This window comes from Vipera ursinii (assembly GCF_947247035.1).
Source record: "Vipera ursinii genome assembly, chromosome: 11".
Lineage (NCBI taxonomy): Eukaryota > Metazoa > Chordata > Lepidosauria > Squamata > Viperidae > Vipera > Vipera ursinii.
This window is the reverse complement of record NC_139524.1, coordinates 18,878,412-18,896,053: the sequence shown is the minus strand read 5'-3', so window position 1 is coordinate 18,896,053 and position 17,642 is coordinate 18,878,412. Positions and strand designations below refer to the sequence as shown.

General features: G+C 50.4%; 1 protein-coding gene across 2 annotated transcripts; it reads right to left on the bottom strand.

The window, feature by feature from the left end:
* Nucleotides 1-5,081: 5,081 nt before the first annotated feature.
* Nucleotides 5,082-17,160, bottom strand: SNUPN (snurportin 1). 2 transcript variants are annotated; one of them, XM_083371123.1, is made up of 9 exons: nt 17,042-17,160; nt 13,605-13,779; nt 12,617-12,797; nt 9,727-9,831; nt 9,207-9,303; nt 8,959-9,056; nt 8,157-8,234; nt 7,112-7,192; nt 5,082-6,302 (listed from the first exon to the last, which is right to left on the bottom strand). In XM_083371123.1, exons 2-9 carry the CDS (start codon nt 13,760-13,762, stop codon nt 5,982-5,984), a joined length of 1,119 nt encoding a protein of 372 aa, XP_083227249.1. In that variant the 5' UTR covers nt 13,763-13,779; nt 17,042-17,160; the 3' UTR covers nt 5,082-5,981. The 2 variants fall into 2 exon arrangements, with proteins under 2 accessions (XP_083227249.1, XP_083227248.1); XM_083371122.1 differs by lacking the exon at nt 17,042-17,160 and adding an exon at nt 14,682-14,922 and having other exon boundaries at nt 5,083-6,302.
* Between the last annotated feature and the right edge of the window lie 482 nt (nt 17,161-17,642).

The following is a 17,642-nucleotide window of genomic DNA, read 5'->3' as shown; positions in this document are numbered from 1 at the left end:
TCTCTCTCTCTCTCTCTCTCTCTCTCTCTCTCTCTCTCCGCCTTCACGCTTTCTCCGGCCCCTTCTTTTCTTTTCTTAAAGAATGGGGGGCGGGGGGGGGGAATCAGCGGCAAAGACCGGAGCCGCGCATCTCTGCCAGCCTGGGGATAGAGCGCTGGAAAAAGAGCCCGGGGGGGGGAAGAAAGGGGGGGAGGGACGAAGGGGGAGGGGTCCCTCCGGCTCCCCTCAAAAGGGGGAGGGCCGCGCAGAGCCGAGGAACCGAATTAAGATGGTCGGAGCGGCGAGAGAGCGAGGCGAAGCCGAAACCCCAGCGGCAGCGACGGAGGAGACCAGCCGAAACCCCGCTCACTGGTTCGGCCGGGCCAGCCCGGACCTCTCGAGCATCGCGGGTGGGCGTGGGAGTGGGGAGGGGAGGGGAGAAGCGAAGCCCCTCTTTTTTCCTCCTGCCTTCTGTTGCCAACAGGTCTGCTTTAAAAATTAAAATAAAAATAAAAATAATAAAAATAAAAAGACCGAATCGCTGCAGGAGACGGCTTCTTGGCTTCCAAACCCCCCCAGCACGCCAAGCTACGGAGGGGTGGGGGGGGGAGAAACCTGGGGAGAAGAAGAAGAGGAGGCAGAAAAAATAGAGGAGGGGGGACCCTTTCCGCTTGCAAAGAGAGAGAGAGAGAGAGAGAGAGAGAGACTCGGGGAGGGGGGGCAGGAGGAAGTTTGTCCGCTCGCTCCAAGCGCAAATCACACAGCCCCCCCCCCTCCGATTCGGATGGGCTCGTTTCCCAGACTGGGAGGAAATGAGGCGGGGGGGGGGCAGACTTCCCTTCGAACTGTTGCTTTCTGGAGGAGGAGGAGGAGGAGGAGGAGTAGTCTCTCCGGGTGAGTGTGGGCTGAGAAGTGGAGGGGGTGGGGTGGGGGTGGGAAGGATTAGGAAATGGATGGATCCGCTCCCGCTGGCTTGGCCGGGGCCCCCCCTCCCCTTCTTCCCCGCCCAGGCGGGCGGATCTGCTGCCCGGCCTTCCTCGCAGCGCTGATTCCTCAAAAGCAGAGAGAGGGGGAGGGAGAGGGAGGGGGGGAGGGAGGGGGAGGCCAGCCCTTCCCGGCGCCGGGGCTGCTCAACCCGCCCCCCCTCCCCGGCCTGGGGAAACGGCGTCCCATTCGTGGGCCCGCGGGGCGGGGAGGCTGCTGGAGAGGCGGGCCGGAGGAGGAGGAGGAGGAGGAGGAGGAGGAAGAATGCGGAGAGGAAGTGCGGAAAGAGGAGGAAGAGGGAGGGAGGGGGGGAGGAGGAGGAGGAAGAAGCGGAAGGGAGAGGGAGAAGGAAAGGGGGGGGAGGGAAAGAATGCCGAGAAGAAGGAAGAGGGGAGGATGGAGCGAGGAAGGAGAAGAAAAGGAAGGAGGAGGAGATGGAAGGAACAGGGGGAAGGGAAAAAAAGAGGAAGGGAGGAGGAAGAGGAGGAGGAGGAAGAAAAGCAAGGGGAAGGAGGTGGCAGAGGCCAGGGAAGGTGATGGAAAGATGGAGAGAAACACAAACAGGGATCCAACCATCCAGAGGCTACAAGAACATTTATTGTTATTTATTGCTATTCCACCTTTATCGTCTTTCGTATCAATAACTCAAGGCAGTGAACGTACCTAATAACCCTTCCCTTTTCCCCTACAACCCTGTGAGGTGGGCCAGGAGAGATTTATGTCAGCACGTTCAACAACCTTGGGGGCTAATGTATCATCATCATCATCATCCCTCATGGTCGCTAACGGCGACCACGGGACGCTGCGATCATCATAAATATATGTGGGTTGCCAAGTGTCCAAATTTTGATCACAGGATTGCAGGGACGCTAGTGGTCATAAGTATGAGGACCGGTCATAACTTGCTTTTTCCCAACACCGTCGTATCCTTGAAGCCGTTAGTTGAGGGCTACCTGTTCTAAAATAAGTGAGCCATAGAAGCTGGGGGTAAAACCTGGTTGGTGAAGATGATAGGGCAGCTAGCCTACAGAAGAACAAAGGTGACCTTGATGGAAATACGCAACGCCTGTTTCTTAAACATTTCTTTAGGTGTAAACATTGGGACATGGCTTAAGCAGACACCTGCTAGTATTGGGAGGGGAAAGCAGAGTTACACTTGCAAAAATTGAGTTATCAGAGCCAGTCTCCATCAGGCTGGTCTCAGCCATCTTACAAGGTCCCATGCCTGGTCTGCTCTACCTTGCAGGGTTGACGTCCTGATCCTGTCATTCCCCACACCTAGTGGGGGAGGCGAGGGGAACCCAAAGCTATTTTTGTCCAGATGGGAGTCCCATCTGAGCAACGGCTGCAGAACCCCACTCTGAACTGCATGCCCAGATGGACACCACCTTCTCCATCAATAGAATTAAGTCAGCTCTCCTAGAATCCCATCCCATCGTCCTAAAATGGGGGGGGGGGGGAGTCTGGCCTTTGCAAACTCAGCCAGGAGACCCTTTCAGGGCAGCCCTTTTGACGCGATGGGGGTCTGCAGATTGCATTCCTATATATTTTCAAAACAGAACACAATAGAATAACAGAGTCGGAAGGGACCTCGAGGGTCATCTAGTCCAATCCCCTGCTCAAGCAGGAGAATCTAGGCCATTTCAGACAAGTGGCTGTCCAGTTTCTTCTTAAAGGCCTCCAGTGATGGAGCACCCACAACTTCTGGAGGCAACTTCTGTTCCACTGGTTAATTGTTCTCACTGTTAAGAAGTCTCTCCTTAATTCCAGGTTGCTGCTCGCCTTGATTAGTTTCCATCAATTTTTCTTCTCTTGCCTTCTGATGCTTTGGAGAAGAGGTGGGCCCCGTCTTTTTTGTGGCAGCCCCTCAAATACTGGAAGACTGCTATCCTGTCACCCCTTGTTCTCCCCCCCCATTAAGCTAGACATACCCAATTCCTTCATGTTTTAGCCTCCAGGCCCCTGATCACCTTTAAGTTTGCAGCTTTCTCTAGCTTGCAAAGGGGTGCCAAATTCTCTCTCTCTCTCTCCACCCCCCCCCTCATCCTGGGCCAGGTTGCTCTCTGGCTGCACCAGCCACCCAATGAGTTGCCAGTTGCCTACATTCTTGGCAAGGAAAACGTGGCTTTCTGAGAAAAGAGGGCTGGGGGGGGCGGGGCGGGATGGATTTTAAAAAGGCCCACTGTCTGCGGATGGAGAGCGACTCCGAGTTTATCTAAAAACACATCGGGCCCCTTAACCATGATGTCATTTCTCTTGAAAAACCACCCTGGGCTATTCAGAGAATTGAAGACAGGCTGCAGCCGTATTTATAGTGAGAAAGCTTGCACCTCGCTGCTTTTTAGCTCTCATTTGGCTTCCTGGCGCTTCTTTTGCTCAAACCCAGGACTTTTGTGAGCCACCAGCTTCGAAACTTCCCATTGGTATGCACATTTTTCCCCCTTTTCATTTCTTTGCTGAATAACCAGCGGGTTTAGGCTTGCTGGCATTCTGGTATTTAAAAAAATTAAATAAGGAAAGCGTACTGAGAGTTGGTCTCGATTTCTCTCATTTGAAAAAGGGAAGCTTCTAGTCCTTGTGGCAGGAAGAGTAGCAAGGGGTGCCTACTGGAAGACAGGTGGCCAACTGTTTAGTTTTCCTTGATTTGAAAAAGAAAAGCTGCTAGTCCTTACAGCAGGAAAAGCAGCAATGGGTGCCTACTGGAACACAGGTGGCCAACTGTTTAGTTTTCCTTGATTTGAAAAAGGGAAGCTTCTAGTCCTTGTGGCAGAAAAAGCAGCAAGGGGTATCTACTGGAACACAGGTGGCCAACTGTTTAGTTTTCCTTGATTTGAAAAAGGGAAGCTTCTAGTCCTTGTGGCAGGAAAAGTAGCAAGGGGTGCCTACTGGAACACAGGCGACCAACTTCCCTTCTCTGGCAGGGTACAAAACACCCAGGTGCAGAATGCCTCAATCAGCCAAATTTGCAGAATTTGGCCTCGTTTTGCTTAGGATCTGAAGGAGCTGAGTGCAAGTCTTGATTTTTAAGTCCTCTCAAAATGTTTCCTTTGCAAGAGACCCGCAAAGGACATCACCGCCACAGCAAGTCAAGATCCATTGCTGAGTGTTGAGCAGGAACGAGGCAAGGGTGTGAAATTACAGAGCAAGAGATATTTGCAGATTTCGCCCCCAAAGGCTACGCTTGGGAGTTGGCTTGGGATAAAAATGGCCAGGATCCAAGTGGGGAGTCCCTTTCTGTGCTAAGATGATGCTCTGTTTTTTTTCTTCCCCAGAATGGAGAGCATTTCCTGTCTGGGGGCTGAGAGGAAAGCCAATTTCCCAAGCTCAAAACACTGTTAGCTTTCTCTCTCAAGAGACCCTGAATTCTCAGAGATCCAAAGCCCTCGGTGCTAACATGAGAAACTCAAGAAGGTTTAAAGAAATTGATGCATGAATTTTCAGCTCCCCAAAGAGCCTTCTTAACAAAAAATTCAAGATGTTCCACGGTGTGAAGTCCAGCTGTAACCTGGCTTAGGCTAGGGGTGTCCAACCTTGGCCACTTCAAGACTTGTGGACTCCCAGAATTCCCCAGCCAGCCATGAGTTGAAGTCCGTAAGTCTTAAAAGTGGTCAAAGTTGTACCCTTCTCGTTTAGGGGCCAAGCATGTTGTCATGAGCTCACTGAGGTTTATAAGCCACAATTTAGGGCTTAGGTGGTGTTCACATGGCAACTGCAATCCAGTCCAACAAGCATGGTTACACCAGGCCTTATTGCCAGATGGAAACCTCATTTCTGCAGAAACCAGAAATGAAATTAGGAATCCGAAAATATTTGAAAACAATCCAAAAATATTCGAAATCAGGAATCAAAATATTTGAAAACAAGAATCAGAAAATATTCACAATCAGGAATCAGAAAATATGCAAAACTGGGAGAATCAGGAACTACTTGAACTCAGGGACCAGAAAACATTTGAAATTGAGGGAATCGGGAAATATTTGAAATCGAGAAAGATAAGACAGATTCTTAAAATCAAGAATCAAAAAGCTGAAACTGAGAATCAGAAAATAGTTGAAATCAGGAATCATATATTTGAAGTAAAAAGAATCCCCTTGGACTAATAGTTCAGGCACTGGACTAACAGTGAATTTTAATGACTTTGAATCAGTCCTTCTCTAAGCCAGCTAAGTCGAGGGTGATTAGAAGGATGAGTCGGGTAGAGAAAGAGGATTAATTATTTCCCAAAGTTCTTTCAGAAGCTCTTTATTTGGTGAATCTCAAGAGTGCAACGCCACAATTCCCAACACCAGAAATGTGGCAGAATTAGAGGGAAGCCAAAAGGCTTCAGCATGTGAATTGTGTCTTTTATCTATCCTGGGTTGTCTTTACTTTTATGCGAGGAGTGCATCGTGTAGCTCCTAACGTCAAATCTGTGCAGCAATGACCCCGAGATACGATCAAAAAAGTCAAGATGGCGGCCACAGGGTGCGAGCAAAGCTCCGCCCACTAAAAAAATTACCACCCTGTGGCCGCCATCTTGACTTTTTCCACCATGCCCTGCCCTGAAATTGACTCTACCGCCACTGACTCTGGGGCGGACTGGAAATTAACTTTACTGCGGTCCAAGTGGCACAATATGTGTGTGTGTGTGGGGGGGGGGGTGTTGGTTGTTGTTTGAAACTTCACACCTCTCTTTCAAACTTGGAATCCAGAACTGATAAAACCCGTCGGGCCATGAGGAATGTGGGAAAGCAGCGCCCTGCAATCCAAGGGCTGAGTGTGTGTGTGTGTGTGATCTGGGAGAATTTGAACCCAGGTTTGTAGCAGCTGGTATTCCAATTCATTGAGAAACTCGGTTGTGGGCATGGATGTTACTTGACTCTCCACGGACGAGCTGAGCAAATGACAGCACCTCTAAAGCAGGGCAAAGAGGCCGGAACCCTCGGAACGAAACTATCCCGTTACATGCCCGTTTGGAGACAACGGGGTTCCAATCTGGGTTTATGGAGGATATTCTCGGCCGACTTTCTGGCCTCTAATCAGTTATCCATCTGGCACTCGCTCTCTTCCAAGACGGGCCGCGATGGCTCCACTTGAGGAGTGGACAAGTGCTCCAGTTCGTAACGCCCGTCTTGCGAGGCGGGATCGTCAGCAGCTCCTGGCTGCTGGTTTTTACTCCTCTTGTGCTCGATGATTTGCTGCAGCTGCTGCCCCGCGTAGCCCGGCTTGGAGGTGAGTGGGCAGCTGGGCACCGCAATGCCCAGGATGTCGGAGACCATGTAAGGGCGCAGCCAGCCCACCAGCGGCGTGCTGCCGGGATTGTAGTGGGCCTGTTTGTGATAGAAAAGGAGCCCGTCTACCTGCAGGAGAAAGAGGAAGGGGGAAAACTGGGTCCGGCTGAGGAGAGGGCTGGGGGCAAAAAAGTCAAGATGGCGGCTGCGGCAGTGTGACTGAAGCTCCTCCCTTCCTGCATCTAGCATTCTGATTACAATGCAGGTAGTTCTCAACTTAGGTGCATTCGGAGCAAGAACACGATTGGGAGAAAAAAAGGGATTTAGGACCGATCCTCGCATTTATGTCTGTCGCAGTATCCCTACAAACGTGCAGTCAAAATTTGAGCATTTGGCCACCCGTATTTAGGGCAGTTGCAGTGTCCCAGGGTCATGTGACCACTATTCACCTCCAAAGGGGGCGTCTAGCAGTTTTAGCGGGTGTCCAGCTTTCTCCACCAGGGGAGCTGTGTTTCCACTGAAAGCCCAGCAGGGGGAGCTCCACGCTTTGAGAATCCCATCTTGGGCCAGAGGGCGGCTTTGCTTAAGGAGAATACATATTGGAAGGGACCTTGGAGGTCTTCTAGCCCAACCCCCTGCTGAACCAGGAGACCCTCTACTATTCCGGACAAACAGCTGTCCAAACTCTTTTTAAAAACCTCCAGTGTTGGAGCATCCACAACTTCTGGAGGCAAGTACTCCGCACCCAGGCAGCGAGTGAGGGGATTGTTTGAGTGCGGTCTGTATCTGGAAGGTGCTACCCTGGGGACCTCATCGTTGGGGAACCCAGGAGAAGGCCCCCTCCTTTGCAGACCCAGCCTGGAATGAAAGCAATTTATGAAAGGCATCCACTGGGATGCACCCGTGTTAACAAGCATGTCTGAAAGGGCAAAACTCACCTCAAAGGGGAACTTCATGGCCAGAACCTCACACAGGCTGGCTGCATTGCAGGAATAGCTCTTGAGGCCCACAAATCTATACTGGAAAAGAGGTCAAAGAAGTCAGCCTATATGCATAAATAAACCTGCTGCTTTAGTTGATGGATGACTGGGAAACGGAGCCTCCAGGTTTAGAGGCAGTGTACCTGAAAACAACCCAGCAAGTATGGGGTAGGCCAGTGTTTCTCAACCAACGCAACTTGGAAGACGGGTGGACTTCAATTCCCAGAATTCCCCTGCCAGCGCTATATAAACCGAGCCAAGCCAAATAATTTTTTTAAAACAAAAAATGTGGCTCTCCTTCAGTCAGTATAACAAAATAAAAGCAAAACGGAATAAAATTGGAAGTGCAGCTTTGTAAAAGTCTCCCCCTTATTTATGGACAATTGTTAGATTGTGCCAGTTTCCTTGTCCTGATAAGAGAACAGAATAGGCCACCAGGAAGAAACTTTTTTGGAAAATAAGTTGGTTAATTTCCATTTCTTTTTGTTCAAACCCACAGGGAGGTCTCTTCCCATCACAGCCTGCTTCTTCAATAAAAAACAAGGCCGACTTTAATTATTCAAAAGGTGACATTTTTCTCCTGGGAGAAAACGTCCAGCTTTGGAAGAGGACCAAGTGAGATAAATTTCCGCTGAAATTGACGTCACTGCGTTCCATGTGGGCGGGTCAATACAATACAGGCAGTCCTCGACTTACGACAGGGGTCTTCAAACTTGGCAACTTTAAGACTTGTGGAATTCTGGGAGTTGGAAGTCCACAAGTCTTAAAAGTTGCCTAGTTTGAAGACCCCTGACTTACGACAACTCATTCCCCCCCCCCAAAGCTGTTGTCACTAAATGAACGGTGGTAAGTGGAGGACTAATTGTGCAAATGCTCCACTGCATAACGCCTGATTCATGTGCACATGATCCTAAACTGACAAGCTTCTAATGGCGCTCGAGGGTCCCCTTGCAGTCGAACCAGCCTGCCCATTTTGCTCAAAATAAGAATAAAAAGGACTCACTGGATTAAGTCGGCTTTTCTCTGACAAGACCATCTCTTCCTCCATTTTGGAATGCAGCCAGTAGAATCTGAAATCGGTCTGGAGAAGGGGGGAAAAGGGACCAAGAGGTGAGAAATAGTTTCTCCCTGCATCCCCCCAGGTTATCCAGACACTCCAGTACAGTAGATTTCATCTTGAATTCTGGGGTTCACCCAAGCGACTGGATCGTAGGCGCAGCCAGCACCCTAAGTCACAAAATGCAAGATTCAGCCGTATCTGCGTTTGAAAAGGCAAAGGCCACTTTTTTGAAGACACAGAAGTCCACATACTGGACAGAGAGGGCCGCTGGTTTGAAAAAGGGGTCCAAGAGGCCATCTAGGTCAAAACTGAACAGCCCTCCCTCAACGGAGGGGGAGGGATACAACATCATCCATCTCCAGTCTACAACACAGTCCTTTCAGCAGCTCCAAGAAGGCTCCACACCCATTTGCACAACTTAGGTGACCCTGAGGACACAGGTAAACCTCCAAGTGGCCTCAACAACTCTCTAAAATAAAGCAAACAACCAGCTGTCTGCAAGGAGTGTAAATCCTTCCATTCCCCCACCAGCCAGTCAGAACCGAAGAAGCTTCTTGGATGAGAAGCAAAATGTCTTCAAAGAAACACAGATGCCTCCTGAAAAAAAAAGCACCTTGGGACAATCATGACTCGGACTGAGAATCCTCAGAATCCTTACCAAGTTAAACCTAACACTAACCAAGGTTAGGAGGCATCTCCGAGGCATCGCAAGTTGACCTGGTTGTGTGAGCTCAGCCACAGTTACCTGGCAATCGTAGACAGGGTGTCCCCGCCAACACATCACGTCAAGGACGTAGTATGTCTGCTGGACCTCACTGTAGATGCAGTCCAGGATGGTGTATTCTGTAAGGGACCCCAACCGAGATTAGTCTTTGTGTTCCCTTCTGACGATGTTATAAATCAGAAGGCGGAACATTGTGCACAATTTGTTTTGATTTTGTCCCTGCCAAGAACAACAATGGCGGCCGTGAGGAGAAAAAGTCGGAAACTTACCTTTCCCGGTTGCCGAATTAAGCCGGTTCCCACCAGGCAACAGAGAAGGGAAGCGATTGACACAAAACCCACTTTTGGTGTACACTGCTGTGGTGCCCTAAAGGGGGGCAAAGCAAGGGGGGGGGGAGAAAATGAGAACATAGTTTTCAGGGCAAAGGAGCCATTTTACTTGGGGCTTGGCTTGGCGGACGGAAGGGAGGAGGAGGAGAAGAAGGAGAAGAAAAAGAAAAAAAAAGAAAAGATGAGGAGAAGGAGGAGAAAAAGAAAAAGAAGAAGAGGAGGAGGAGGGAGGGAGGGGGGAAAGGACTTCCTGCTTCGTCATATAGAAGCACAAGATGACGTATCCACCGCTCTCACCTTCTTCCCCTAACAACCTGAAGAAGCAGGTTAAGGCTGGGAGGGACCAGCCCAAAGTCGCCCACCACTCTCCATGGCCCAGTCAGAACTCGCATCTGAGTTTCCCATTGACCGTCCAACCCTCAGCCACGACGCCCTGTTGGCTCTCCCCCTGCTTTCTTACCCTGGAGGCCACCACGAGAGCTCTCTTCCCCGTAGGACACACCACAAAGAGCCACTCCTGATCCAGATCTGGGGGGACATCAATCAGCCACTCAGAGAGCATCAGCTGCAGAGAAGGGGAGAGGGAACAGGTATGTCAACCGTCCTGAGAAACCTAGAAAAGATCCAGAATGAGAAGGGGAACCATCTCACCCCCCCTCCCAATGAAAAAAAAAACACACAAATGCTGTAGGCCAGTTTCTGAGCGCCTGATGTAAATGTCCAAGATCTTCAGCTCTCCACTGATGTCTCCAAGGAGAAAGCCTTGGATTCCCCCCTTCAGATGAACCCATGGCGCATCTTAGCACAGATTCTCATTTCTCGTGACATCTGCCTGGCTACAGGATTCCTTCAACCCAACTTCTGAGCCAACATCCTGAGCCAATTTAGGATGACTCAGAAGTTGGATATCGAAGAGACTTCAAGCTAGGTAGACCTGCCTCAAACTCCTTGGACTTTCATCTTCAGGACCCATTAAGGGGAAACCCCCCCCCAACCACCATCTGCTCCTCTCTTCTTACAAAGATTAAACTAGCTTCCACCTCTCTACCATTAGACCAGCTGCCAATGCTTAATTTTCCAAGGGAATCTAATGTGAGTAAAACCACATCCTGGCTTGTGCTAGGAGATTAAAAGCTCCTTCTTGGTGACCACCGTTTTGTTTGTGATTATTAGATGCCTTTTTCTCGTCTTGTTTTTCACCTTGCAGAATATAAAGCCTAACGAGTGAGTTATTAAGAAGATGAAATGAATAAGCAGAAGAAGAAAAAACAGCCTTGGGCAGTCTCTGTAAAAAAACAAAATAAATAAAATAAAAGGAAGCCGCAGGTGCAACACAGAGGCCTTGGTTTTAATGAGAAGACTTGTCTGCCTGGGATGGTAATTTTCAGAAGAGTGATAAGGATGGCCTTGCCGATCCACATAGCCATCAAAAGAATTAACACTACAGTAGTGAAGGTAACAGGACCTGTGGAAATGGCCAGACTGACTCATTTGATCAGAGAAAAGCCAATATCTGCATTTATCAGTGACTGGAAAGGACTTCTTGTGTAAAATCTTTATTTATCAGTCACTTAAGGACTTGTGTAAAAAAAGGGGGGGAATGAACATGTGATTTATGGTTTGATGGCAGGTCATCAAAAGACAGGTTATAAAAAGGAGAGCAGTTAAAATATAATTGTACGTATAACTGCTGTTCTGTTCCGAAGTCAGTTCTTTTTATATATTTTTCTTTCTACCTTTCTTTCCTTTTTTAAACCTTTAAGGTAAAGGTAAAGGTTCCCCCGCACAGGCGTGCTAGTCGTTTCCGACTCTAGGCGCCGGTGCTCATCTCCATTTCAAAGCCGAAGAGCCAGCGCTTGTCCGAGGACGTCTCCGTGGTCATGTGGCCGGCATGACTAGACGCCAAAGGCACACGGAATGCTGCTACCTTCCCACCGTAGTGGTCCCTATTTTTCTACTTGCATTTTTACGTGCTTTCGAACTGCTAGGTTGGCAGAAGCTGGGACGAGTAACAGGTGCTCACTCTGCTACGTGGCACTCGGGATTAGACCCGCCAAACTGCCGACCTTCTGATCGACAAGCTCAGCGTCCTAACCCACTGAGCCACCGCATCCCTAGTTTTAAACCTTTACCTTTTTCTTTTATTTCTCCCTTTCTTTCTCGTTCTACTTTAGTTTGTCTGACTTCTAAAACTTTGATTTAAAACATGTATATGTGTATAAAAAATGAATAGTCCCTCTCTAGGAATTTTTTCTGAAAGAGAAGGTTCTTTTGGGATAAGTGGAAACTGGCTGAGGAGGAACCGTGTCCCTGTTTTCCTGGGGGAATAATTTTGTTAAGAGGTTTGATTATCCATCTGATCAACAGAAATAAAACAAGAGGGAAAAAAATATCAAGAATTTTGGCTCTTTTGTTCTTCCATGAACTATTTTTTTTAAAAAGGATTCTCGAACCCTGCTACCCTAGCTATTCATTCCTTGGTGTTTTTTTTAGGATTTAGAGTATCTGAAAATCATTTTAAGTCTGTGGGCAGAAAGGAATTTAGAGTGAAAAAAAATAACCCCGCCATGAGTTGAATATAATTTATTTTCGTGACTGTGCATTTATTTACACACACAAAACGTTTGAACACCAATGTTTCTCTTTCCCTGGGGGATCTTATCATTATTGTAAAGTTTGAAGAATAATTGCAACACAAATTTGCTGAAAGTATTCTGTAGGGCGTAGGGAAAATGATGGATGGTTTTCCTTTTTTTAAAAAACAAACAAACACTATTTTATTTTATCAAACCAAGATTTAAAAAACTGGATGTGAAAATACGATTACATGAAAAAAATCAAGACTTTCCATCTCTGCTCTAGTGGATAGTTTATTTTACCTATGTTTCCCTTTTCTTGGTTTTTGCAGTTGTTTTTTTTTTAAAAAATTCAATCCATGTGTTACTTTTAAAGGAAGAGCAGCCTGGAAAACTGTAACAACTAGAAACAAATTTGTTAATTTTTAAAAAACTGTTTTAATTGGGCCACCCTGCCTGCCTGCGGTTTCATACCTCTATCAGCTTTATATTTTGAGACTGAGTTTTTTTTTATTTATTCAACCTTCAGCTACCGGATGATGCTGTAAAAACCCAACTCGCATTTCCTACGTTTTCTAGTTTAGCTGAGTTTTTGGAGGCATTGATGAGTTTGATGAAAATCCATCCACAAGAGAAATATTGAAAGTATCTATCTAGTGCAACCACCTGTTAACCTAGATCCTTATTCAAAGGGCTGAACCGCTGACTAGTAAAATGACAATAATTTTAAAAGAAGGAGAACCCACCCTCTCTTTCTGCTCGAAGTAGGCCTACCTGGTTGGCGTAGCGTTTCGGCAGCTTCTTCACAAGGTCTAGCTCCATGTCTTCATGACCTCCATCAGCCTTGGCTTTCTCCCCCTCCTTCTCCTCCTCCTCCTCCTTCTCCTCCTCCGCTGTGTAGGTCCAGTCATCCTCCGCCAGCCTTCTGGCATGGTTTATATAGTCCAGCCGCTTACTTGACAGAAGAAGAAAAAAAAAAAGAAGTAAAATCAAGTTTAACCCTACAGGGGAAGAAACACCTGAAAGGGACAGAAACAAGGCGAGCTCAGCGTCTAGAAGTTATCCACGGAGAGTCCCCTTGGGAAGAAAAACCGGACGCCTCGCTTAAGGATGTGTTGCTTAAAGACTGCCTGAAGTTATGATGGAAGGGAAGAGAAAGAAGGGAGGGGGGGAAGGAAGATAATTGGAGGGAGGAGAGTGAGAAGGAAGGAAGGAAGGAAGGAAGGAAGGAAGGAAGGAAGGAAGGAAGGAAAAAAGGGGAATGGAAGAAAAACAGGAAGGGGGAGAGTGAGAAGGAAAGAAGCAAGGAAGGAAAGGAAGGGAGGGGAAACGAGGGAGGGAAGAAAAATGGAGGGGGGATAGTGAGAAGGAAGGAAGGAAGGAAGGAAGGAAGGAAGGAAGGAAGGAAGGAAGGAAGGAAGTTCACACGTCATGTTTTTATTTCTATCCTTATTTTCATTCTGTGCTACCCTTTTTAAATTTTTGTTGAAACTGTTTTTAATTGGCTATTTGGATACTGTAAGCCACCCTGAGACTTTTTAGGGGCAGCCATAAGAAATACAATTTAAAAAAAAATACTTTTTTTTAAAAAAAAGTAGAAATAAAAAGTAGTAGAAAAGAAACAGGGTGCCCTCCCTTCCAAAGCAGGGAGGAACTCTCCAGAGGAGCAGAGAAGCCACCCGCCTCCCGCGGTGGTGGGGCCGGACGAGCGACCCGCTGGGTTTAATGGCCAGGGGGGTGGGGCTGGGGGGGGCTCCCTTACGTCTTCTGGAGCTCCAGCAGCCGGCGCCGTCTCTCGCCCTGCTCCAGGGAGCTGTACTTGGGCTTGTACTGGGCCAGGCGCGGGTGTGGAGCCGCGGGGCTGTTCAGGTCCTGCGAGACGACAAAGTTGCAGGCCAGAGCCTGGCTCAGCTCCTCCATTCTTCCTCTGGGGCAGCCTGGAGAGAGGAAGAGGGGCAGAGAGGGTCAGGTTTACTCTGGGCAGGTGGGCCAAATGGGGAGGGGCCCACAGACCCATCGTCCCCTCCCCAAATAAGGCCATGGATGCCCGCAATAGAGCAGAGGTCTCCAGACTTGGCCACTTTGAAGATTTGTGGACTTCAACTCCCAGAATTCCCCAGCCAGCCGTGCAAGAAGCCCCAAACTAGGCTGACCAGGTGGATTCACTTAACAGCCATGGCAAAAAAGGTCATAAAATCAGGCATGATTCATCTAACAGCCCCCTTGCTTAGCAATGGAAATTCCGGTCATAATGGCGGTCGTAAATTGAGGACTAGCCAATTTTCGGGGAGGGGGGCAAAATGAGTGATGCATGCCCTGCACTTAAGCTCCCCCCCCCGCATTAACTAAAGTTCTCCCACTTTTGGGGGGGCAAGGAACCCTTGCAGGAACTTTGCACCACGCCACGTTTCCTCACCAGGGTTTGTGGTCCCCTTGCAATGCTAAGCCACCCTGGCTAAAAGGCTCCAACTCTTGCACCAAGCCTGATGCCAAGCCACCTGCCATCCTGGTGGGATGCTTGATCTACTTCCCAAGAGGGCTGGTGACACAACACCCATCATCCCCAGCCAGGATGAGAACTGTAGTCCAACCTTTCCTTGCAAGGGTAGAAAGAACAGAGAGGATCCAAAGGGCAGGGAAGAGGAGACTGCCACCCAATTCCCATTTCAGAGATCGGCTTCGATGCACTCTGCACATGCCCAGAGGCTGCTGCTGCTGCTGCTTCTTTTTTTGAACATCAGCTTAATTGTCCCAGCTCGGGAACGACGACCAGAGAGGGAAAGAAGGCCTGCTGGCTGGTGAAAAAACCCCGCTGGGAGGTCGCTGCCCCGCTACTTACCCAAGCCAGCCTCGCTCGCCGACAGGCGGGATTCGAACCCGGGAACTCGCCTTCCAGCGCTCGCCGCTAACGGAAGCGCGCTCCGCCCCGCCCCTTCCGCCAACTGCGTCACCCGCAGGCACCTCGAGGGGCGGGGCCTCCGGAAGGCCCTCCGAAGGACCGCCCCGCCTCTTCCTCTTCGCCTTCTCTCTCCTTCCAGTTGCAAACCGCGCATGCGCACTTCTTTAAATGGACCGTCCAGCAGCTGGCTTCGCAGTTAACAAGCCGCATTTGCAGGCATGCGCGGACTAGGAGGCGGGGCTAAACTAGAGCTTCCGCCTCCCCCTCCCAGAAGCCCCTTCCTCGCCCTCTCGGTTACTGTGGGGAGGGGGGAGAGCTTGTCCACCTCGAAATGTGGTTTGCGAGCCGAGCTTTCCATGTTTTTCATCAGTGTTCGTGCAACCTGGCTGCTTTCAGAGGGCTGGACTTCCACTCCCAGAGTTCCCCAGCCCGCTTTGTTTTGCTTTGCTGGCTTTCCTTTGCTTGCGGAGGAATTCTGGGAGTGGAAGTCCAGCCCTCTGAAAGCAGCCAGGTTGCACGGATGCAGATGCTTCGATTGCCTGCTTTATGCAGCTCGGTTGTTCTTCTTGCAGACGTTTCATGACCCAACTAGGCCAGGGGTCTTCAAACTTGGCCCTTTGATGACTTGTGGACTTCAACTCAGCTTTGCTGGCTGAGGAATTCTGGGAGTTGAAGTCCACAAGTCATCAAAGGGCCAAGTTTGAAGACCCCTGAACTAGGCAATGCCATCAGTGCTAGTAGGAAATGGGGGAGGAGGAGGAGGAGGAGGAGGAGGAGGGCCGTGGGGTCCTCTGAACTTGGTCGTTGGCTTGCAGACCTTTCGTGCCCCAACGAGGCAATCCCACCAGTGCTAGAGAGGAGAGCGGAGGAAGGTGGTCGTTGGCTTGCAGACGTTGACGATGCTCCTTGTTGGCTCACCAAACGTCTGCAAGCAAACCTGCCCTGAGCGCTCCACGCCGTTTCGAACACTCGCAGTTCAGCCACAATCCTGGCCTTACGCAACAGGCTCGGCGCTTTTCCTACTGACCCCCCCACCCCCCCTCCCGTGCGCGTGCAATTAAATTAAATAAACCTTTATTGTCAAAGTACAACCTGCGTACATTGAGATTAGCTGAGCCTCCCCCCAAATGTGCTCTCTCCCCCCAACACCCAGTGACCACAAACCCTCCATCCCACCACACCGTGTGAACCAACCACACCACACACCGGCCTCCCAAGTCAATTCTGCATAAGATTAAAAAGGTAAAGGTCAAGGTTCCCCCGCACATACGTGCTAGTCGTTTCCGACTCTAGGGGCCGGTGCTCATCTCCGTTTCAAAGCCGAAGAGCCAGCACTTGTCCAAGGACAAAGGTGCACAGAACACTGTTACCTTCCCACCGTAGTGGTCCTTATTTTTCTACTTGCATTTTTATGTGCTTTCGAACTGCTAGGTTGGCAGAAGCTGGGACGAGTAACAGGCGCTCACTCTGTTACACGGCACTCAGGATTCGACCCGCCAAACTGCCGACCTTCTGATCGACAAGCTCAGCGTCCTGAGCCACTGTGTTCCTGCATAAGATTATGTCCCATTTAATCAGACTAATCTGGCGAAGCTTTCTCCGCGCAGGAAGAAAGAAAGAAAGAAAGAAAGAAAGAAAGAAAGAAAGAAAGAAAGAAAGAAAGAAAGAAAGAAAGAAAGAAAGAAAGAAAGAAAGAAAGAAAGAAAGAAAGAAAGAAAGAAAGAAAGAAAGAAAGAAAGAACCCAGGGCTGGTGGCCTTCCCAGGGCTGGCCGCGCAGGCTGAAGGGGGCAGGGCGGCTGCCCGTGCCAGGACCGAGCCGGAGCGTCAAGGCGGCGCCCGCTCCCCCCTCCCCCCCGCGGCTGCCAAGAGAGGGCGGCCGCACTCCGGCCCGCCCGCCTCTGGGTCCAGGGAGCGCTTTGCGCCCGGCGCCTTTGGCAAAAGTTCGCAGCTGCAGCAGCTGCGCCCGTGCGTCACGGAACAGCCCGGCGGCTGAGCTGCGCCCAGGAGCGCCGAGGCAGCCGAGCCTTGTGGTCTGGCTGCCCTTCGGAGGGGGAACGGGGGGGGACCCAACGAAGCCAGCTGCGCCCCGAGAGACTCGGCGGCGGCGGCTGCCTGCCAGCAGGGCGCACGGAGGACCCCCACCCCGCCAGCTCCCCGGAGAGACGGACGGGCGTCGCGCCCCGGCCAGGTGGCCGGAGCAGCGCAGCCCCATCCCCTGCAGGAGAACCGTTTGGCTGCGCGCGAGGGGTCCCGGGTGGCGTAGCTGCCTCGGCCGCCCGGCGCCAGGAGAAGAGGGAACTCTGCCAGCGCCCTGTCCCTCGTCCCCGGGGCTGCCGCTCGTCCCTCCCTGAAGCGCCTGCCGTGGAACCGGTTGGACTGCCTGCCCGTCGGCCCCGCGCGCCTGTCCAAAAAGGGGGCTCCGCCGTCCCCCCCCCCGGTTTTTGTCTCCCTGACACTCCTGCAAACAAAAGTGGATGGGTATTCTTTCTTCCTCTCCCGGCCTTCCACCAGCCGCCTCTTCCTCACGCCGTCGGCTTTCCCCGAGCTTTGCAGCGAAGTCAAGCGCGTGCACGGAAATCCACTTTCCCCGGCAGCGATTCGCGTTCTTCTTCTTGATTTCTATTTTTGATTGAAATCGACCCTGTCGGTGATCTGTTTTGAGCGCTGTGAGCCGCTGGAAATCGACGAGGGAGAAAGAGAGCGAGCGCCGACGACAAAAGAGATCTCTTCTGGGCGCCCCCCCGAGGGATTTTACGCTTGGCTGGCGGATCTCAATCGGGTTGCGGAGAGCCCTTCGGTGGGTTTGCGAAGAGGACGCCTCGGTGTGTGTGAACGCTCTGCTTCCTTTGGGCGGGCTTCTTCCGGGCCCCAAAGTTTTAGATCCTGCAAAGAGGTAAAAC